The sequence below is a fragment of the Mauremys reevesii genome, linkage group 1 (genome assembly GCF_016161935.1).
Source record: "Mauremys reevesii isolate NIE-2019 linkage group 1, ASM1616193v1, whole genome shotgun sequence".
Classification (NCBI taxonomy): Eukaryota; Metazoa; Chordata; order Testudines; family Geoemydidae; genus Mauremys; species Mauremys reevesii.
In genome coordinates, this window is record NC_052623.1 from 278,481,886 (window position 1) to 278,489,440 (window position 7,555).

The 7,555-nt window shown below is 42.3% G+C and overlaps 1 protein-coding gene across 4 annotated transcripts in view; it reads left to right on the forward strand.

Moving 5' to 3' along the window:
- Window positions 1-7,555, forward strand: part of NTN4 (netrin 4) — a 182,360-nt gene that overhangs the window by 147,351 nt on the left and 27,454 nt on the right. For all 4 annotated transcript variants that reach the window (XM_039495456.1, XM_039495465.1, XM_039495439.1 and 1 more), the window contains exon 4: window positions 3,306-3,432. In XM_039495456.1, the coding sequence (XP_039351390.1) occupies window positions 3,306-3,432 (127 nt within the window). The remainder of the gene's footprint in view (window positions 1-3,305; window positions 3,433-7,555) is intronic.

Consider the following 7,555-nt stretch of genomic DNA (forward strand, 5'->3'; position numbering starts at 1 on the left):
CGGTTTTTACACCTTAGTCTCCTGTGCAGGTGTGAAGTCCAAATGACAGTCTAGCCCTAAATAAGTCATCCTCATGCAGTGTGTGTTTGTAAAGGTCTGTACGCTAGCTCAACAGTGCTAGCCAGCCAAAATGTGGCATCATGGCTGCAAAAGTCCTACGGACTCATCATGCAAAGAGCCTAATCCTGATTCAGAAGACACTGTTCTTTTACCACAGCCACAGAACAGCAGTTTCCCTTAGTGGTTTCCCTTATTTCTCTCCCCCACCAAACACTTGCATCCACAGACCTTGTGGCTCCCTCTTCCCTGATAGTTGTACAAGTCACATGGGGAACTCCACTAAACAGGCTCAAGGATTTCTTCGACACAAACATGGTCTAAGAGGTTAGTTACAGTCTAATTGTCAAACAGCCAAAGTCTTACATAACACTCAGCAATAGAAATATCATCAAAGTGTTACATACTCAAACAAAAAAACACAGCCACCAGATCCAGGTAGGTATAATACACTTCTCCCACTGTGCAGCTGGACATTTCTGAGACAAACAGTGTTTACATAATACCTGCTTGCCCATTCCGGGTGTGTGCCAAGCAGGGGTTGTTTACAGTATGTTCAAGGCCCCTTTCTGTTTAGTTTCTTTCAGGAGTACATAATAGTCCCATGTTTACATACACATTTTTCTCCAGAATCTTTTTTTTTATTGTGAGGCCCAGTGGCAAACAGTGCACTGAGAACTATGTGGTTATAAAAGCACAAACAAAAGAGTGTAAGGTACCATTTTACAGCAGTAATTAAAAACATATCCAGATATTAAGTCAGTTTCATCAGCACACTCTGACTGCTTTCAGTTGCTCCTGCAACCTAAAGCAGCCATAAATCTGGCGTAACTAGCTGGTCAAGCTGGCTTTGCAGCTGTTGTGCAATGTTGGAACAGCACAAAAAAGCCAGAGTGGACCAGTGAATCTAGCTCATTATCTTAATAGGAAGTAATCTGAGCAAGCTTGTCTGATTTATTAGCTTCTGTTCTATATAATTTTAAGTGTAGCTGAAGAAGGGGAAAAGCCAAGTAATTAGGTGGTGTTCAACTCTCATTTAGAGCAAAAATGAAACATTGAAAGATCTTTTGAGCTTGGATATCAGTCAGACATCTGAAGAAAGACTCTCATTTGAAATGCCCTGAATACTGTTTTACGTTTATTTTTCTGTTACTGCTCTTGGTAAATTTTTATTTAAAAATAAAACACCTCTGTTTGATCAACTCAATTAAGATACTAGGAGGCCTTTACAAATTTCATCATGTGGAAGTTAGAAAGGGGTTGCAAGCACTTTGGAAGACAGGACTAGAATTCAAAACAAGCTAGACAAGAGAACTGGTCTGAAATCAATAAACTGGAGAAGTGGTCTGAAATCAACAAGATTAAATTCAGTAAAGAGAAGTGCAAAGTACTATACATAGGAAGGAAAAATCAAATACACAACTACAAAATGAGGAATAGCTGGCTAGGTGGTAATACTGCTGAAAAGAATCTGAGGATTATAGTGGATCACAACTTGAATATGAGTCAACAATGTGATGCAGTTACACAAAAGGCCAATACCATTCTGGAGTGTATTAACAGGAGTGTTCTATGTAAAACACAGGAGTCTTGCTGTACTAGGCACTGGTGAGGCCTCAGCTGGAGTATTGTGTCCAATTCTATGTGCCACACTTTAGGAAAGACATGTACAAATTGGAGAGAGTCCAGGGAGAGCAACAAAAATGATAAAAGGTTTAGAAAACCTGACCTATGAAAAAAGATGTTAAAAACTGGGCATCTTTAGTCTTGAGAAATGAAGACTGAGGAGGAACCTGATAATAGTCTTCAAATCTGTTAAGGGCTGTTATAAAGAGGATGATGATCAATTGTTCTCCATGTCCACTGAAGGTAGGACAAGAAATACTGGGTTTAATCTGTATCAAGGGAGATTTAGTTTAGATATTAGGGAATCTTTCTGACCATAAGCACGCTAACAGGCTTCCAAGGGAGGTTGTGGAATCCCCATCATTGGAAATTTTTAAGAACATGTTAGACAAACACCTGTCAGGGCTGGTCTAGTTTTATTTGGTCCTACCTCAGCACAGGGGCTGAATTTGATGATCTCTCGAGGTCTCTTCCAGCCCTACATTTCCGTTATTCTAAGTATGCGTTGGTTACAATAGCAAAGTCCTCATTAATGTTTTTTGATAACATGGATGATTGATGAAGTTGCTTCCCATATTAAGAGATGTGCCTGGCACATCTGCAACATCTTGCAGATCACCTTTGATTCATGGCCTGGTTACAGCTGAGCACCACAACACATTTTCAGTGTGCAGGTATTCACAAGGCTCAAAGCTCATCCAACATGTATCTGACTGCAATAGCCTTCAATAGGCCATGCTGGTATCTGAGAATAGTCACACCACAGTGGTACTCTGGCCACACCCACTTTCCCTTGGTGACACTTCTAACGTGTTCCCTATGCTAGCGGCTAGAAGAGGGGTTAGTAGAGCACTGGCTTTCCATCACCTGAGGGTTCCCCTTGCGCTAGGCTTTCCAGCTGTTATGCACCACTGGAGCAGTGCAAAGCAGCCTGAAGGGCTGCAAATCTGGCCCTAAGTGTGTACCCATACTTATGGCTTTTATATAATGGTACATGATAAACTATGGGAACTCAGAGAGTATGCTACTAAAACTACGCTCTATATTAATAATATATCTGTTTTAAGGTTTTATACTGTCACCCATCACCATGGTATCTGTGCACCTTCAACATTAAATCAATAGCAAGAGCATCCTGAGTGGATTTCACAGCATCTCTGGCTCTTCTCCCTTGCAGGATAAAAACTCTGCCTCTCTCTCTCTGTATGGTGGAAAGATTTTTTTCAAAGAGGAAGGTTCTGGAGTGTTTTCAAAAGCCAGTCAGACTCTGGCTTCACCTAAGCTCCTCTGGAAGTTCATTCCATAGCCAGAGCCCCTCAACAAGTAGTGCTTTGAAAATCACAAGAAGAGTTTGGGATGTTATATATTTGTATATATGGTTGAAAGCGTAAGTGCAGACTATTTACCCAATGACTAGCTTCAGACTAGTGAGGCAGACACTGTGCAGGCCCTTTTCAGTTTTATCTGTTATTATTTAACTATTGCAATTGTGCCCAGAACCAGGGCCAGGACTCCATTGGACTACTAGGTGCTGAACAAACACATGTAAAGACACAGTCACTGCTCCCAGAGACCTTGCAGTCTATGCTGTGAATGATCCTGGTTCTGTTTTCCTTCACTAGGTCCATGGAAGGTGCATGTGTAAGCACAATACAGCAGGCCACCACTGTCAGCACTGTGCTCCACTCTACAATGACCAGCCTTGGCAGGCTGCAAATGGCAAAACTGGAGCCCCAAAAGAATGTCGATGTAAGTAGCCGATTCATGAAAGTGCCTCAAGACTGTCAGCATAAATGAAATTCCTTATCACACCCCTTTCTCTGATATTTCAAAAAGGTAGCCAATAGCCAGACGACAGACAGTTGTTTGTGAAGTAACTTACTGAGTAGAGAACTGACGTCAGCATCCACCTCGTGTTTAAACATTGGTAACTTCTCTGTTTGCAAAGCTGCCAGCATGTAAATTCTACCAAGAACATGTTAGGTATTTGCTTGGCTTTCTTGTAGAATCAAAGCACAACTACTCGAGATGTTGGGCTCCTTTTGCAGGCACAGTGCAGTTAAACAGAATGTATAGGACACCGGGTGAGAGACAGAACTACAGATAAAGAGTTGGCACAGCTTTCATTTTCTGGCTTTTCAGTATAAAGTAGAATCAGCCATAACTAATAACTGTTTGTATGATACACTATAAATTAATGAAGATGTACTTTTTTTGGTGGTGGGGTTATTTTAATTTTTTAATTTTTTTGCCATTTTAAATATTGCCAGGAGATTTTAAATGTTGGCATTTAATATCCAATGTTAAAGATTAAGGCCAACATTTTTGAAAGTGTCCACTAATTTAGTGTGCATGAAGTTCTGGGTGCCTAACTTGTCACTTTTAAGGCTGGATTTCAGAGTTTCTAAGCACTTATTATTCCAAATGGAGTGAACAAGAGCTGTAGGCTCTCAGCAGCTCTAGAAGAATCAGCTCCGAAGTGTCTTACGTGGTGCCACTCAATAAATCCACAACTCTGGTCATTGCTACTATACACAGGGTGTTCTCCAGAAAGGCATCAGGGCTTCGGAATGCCCTCCTGCCCCTGGTCTGAAATAGCTCAGATTTGCCATCTTTCATGTTTTGCCTGGCTTTTGAAGGAGTTAGGGTAGACTGAAATACTGGCCAGTGCGTTGATGTGGTATTGTTTGTATTTAGAGCTGCTCCTGGATAGAAGGGTGAGCTGACTGCAATTTATGTTTCATTTTGGAATATTCAATGATTGGCAGAATTCTCAGAGCCTGTGTATGTGTAACCCTTGTGCTTTGTACTGCAGTAGTTTATTTTTCAGTCCAACAGTTCAAAGCCAAACCTTCTGCCCGTGAATCATGTTCTTCTTTCTCCCTCTCTCTCAGTCTCTCAGTTTCCCTTGTATTTATAACATTTTCTGCTGAGCTCTGGTTGGCTCATATCTCAGACAGAGATTATGTAAGACCTGCCTGACCATAATGATGACTTTCTATGAAGATTTAAGAAATCTACTGTAGCTGCCACATACTTCTCTGGACATTTCTAGCTGAGTCCCTGGCTCTGCTCTCTGCATGTGTACAAAGACACAGATATTTTGGACATATCCATTCACCTTCCCAATGCTACTCTCTTTTTCTTTGGACTTAAATATAAGATGTTGCTTTATATAGTATATACTTGCATTTGGGCACTCTTGTAGTGTTCTAAATTGAAAGAAAAAATAAAATAATAATTAAAGAATTTGATGAAAGTGTCATTCTCTAGAAGTAACAAATTTGTGAATGGTTTCAGAGGTGTAGCCCTGTTAGTCTGTATCAGCAAAAACAATGAGGAGTACTTGTGGCACCTTAGAGACTAACAAATTTATTGGGGTATAAGCTTTCAAGGGCTAAAACCACTTCATCATAGAACCATAGAAATGTAGGGCTGGAAGGGACCTCCAGAAGTCAAGCCCAACCCCTGTGCTGAGGCAGGACCAAGTATACCAAGACCATCCCTGACAGGTGTTTGTCCAACATAGAATCATCACAGAATCATCGAATCATAGAATATCAGGGTTGGAAGGGACCTCAGGAGGTCATCTAGTCCAACCCTCTGCTCAAAGCAGGACCAATCCCCAATTAAATCATCCCAGCCAGGGCTTTGTCAAGCCAGGCCTTAAAAACCTCTAAGGAAGGAGATTCCACCATCTCCCTAGGCAACCCATTCCAGTGCTTGACCACCCTTCTAGTGAAAAAGTTTTTCCTAATGTCCAACCTAAACCTCCCCTTCTGCAACTTGAGACCATTACTCCTTGTTCTGTCATCTTCTACCACTGAGAACAGTCTAGATCCATCCTCTTTGGAACCCCCTTTCAGGTAGTTGAAAACAGCTATCAAATCCCCCCTCATTCTTCTGTTCTGCAGACTAAACAATCCCAGTTCCCTCAGCCTCTCCTCATAAGTCATGTGCTCCAGCCCCCTAATCATTTTTGTTGCCCTCCGCTGGACTCTTTCCAATTTTTCCACATCCTTCTTGTAGTGTGGGGCCCAAAACTGGACACAGTACTCCAGATGAGGCCTCACCAATGTCGAATAGAAGGGAATGATCACATCCCCCGATCTGCTGGCAATGCCCCTACTTATACAGCCCAAAATGCCATTAGCCTTCTTGGCAACAAGGGCACACTGTTGACTCATATTCAGCTTTTCGTCCACCGTAAACCCTAGGTCCTTTTTTGCAGAACTGCTGCCCAGCCATTCGGTCCCTAGTCTGTAGCAGTGCATGGGATTCTTCCGTCCTAAGTGCAGGACTCTGCACTTGTCCTTGTTGACCTTCATCAGATTTCTTTTGGCCCAATCCTCTAATTTGTCTAGGTCCCTCTGTATCCTATCCCTACTCTCCAGCGTATCTACCACTCCTCCCAGTTTAGTGTAATCTGCAAACTTGCTGAGGGTGCAATCCATGCCATCCTCCAGATCATTAATGAAGATATTTAACAAAACCAGCCCCAGGATCAACCCTTGGAGCACTCCGCTTGATAACGGCTGCCAAGTAGACATGGAGCCATTGATCACTACCTGTTGAGCCCGATGATCTAGCCAGCTTTCTATCCACCTTATAGTCCATTCATCTAGCCCATACTTCTTTAACTTGCTGGTAAGAATACTTTGGGAGACCGCATCAAAAGCTTTGCTAAAGTCAAGGAATAACACGTCTACTGCGTTCCCCTCATCCACAGAGCCGGTTATCTCATCATAGAAAGCAATTAGGTTAGTCAGGCATGACTTGCCCTTGGTGAATCCATGCTGACTGTTCCTGCTCACTTTCCTCTCCTCAAAGTGCTTCAAAATTGATTCCTTGAGGACCTGTTCCATGATTTTTCCAGGGACTGAGATGAGACAGACATGTTCTTAAAAACCTACAGTGATGAGAATTCCACAACCTCCCTTGGAAGCCAATTCCAGAACTTAACTACCTGTATAATTAGAAAGTTTTTCCTTATATCTAACCTAAATCTCCCTTGCTGAAAATTAAGCCCATTACTTCTTGTCCTACCTTCAGTGCACACAGAGAACAATTGATCACCATTCTCTTTATAACAGCCCTTAATAGATTTGAAGATTGTTATCAGGTCCCCCCATCCATCTTTTTTTCTCAAGACTAATGTCACCCAGTTTTTTAAATCTTTTTTCATAGGTCAGGCTTTCTAAACCTTTTATCATTTTTGTTCCTCTCCCTGATTCTCTCCAATTTGTCCACGTCTTTCCCAAAGTGTGGCACGCAGAATTGGACACAATACTCCAGTTGAGGCCTCGCCAGTGCCTAGTACAGCAAGACTCCTGTGTTTTACATAGAACATTCCTGTTAATACACCCCAGAATGGTATTGGCCTTTTATGTAACTGCATCACATTGTTGACTCTCATTCAAGTTGTGATCCACTATAATCTTCATACTCTTTTCAGCAGTATTACCACCTAGCCAGCTATTCCTCATTTTGTAGTTGTGTATTTGATTTTTCCTTCGTATGTATAGTACTTTGCACTTGTCTTTCTTGAATTTAATCTTGACCAGTTCTCCAGTTTGTCTAGGTTGTTTTGAATTCTAGTCCTGTCTTCCAAAGTGCTTGCAACCCCTCCCATCTTGGTGTCATGTGCAAATTTTATAAGCATTCTCTCCACTCCATCATCCAAGCAGCGGTGAATATAGCGCAGAGGACTTACCAGTACAGGGGCCCAGCTCTGGGCCCCCAAAAAGGGCGAGACCTTGAGCAGAAGGGTCGGAGCTGTGGGGTCAGACTTCCCCAGCCAGCCCATCCGCACTGCCCGGCCCACGCCACCTGGGACTCCATCGGTAATTTAAAAGGGCCCACGGCTCCAGCC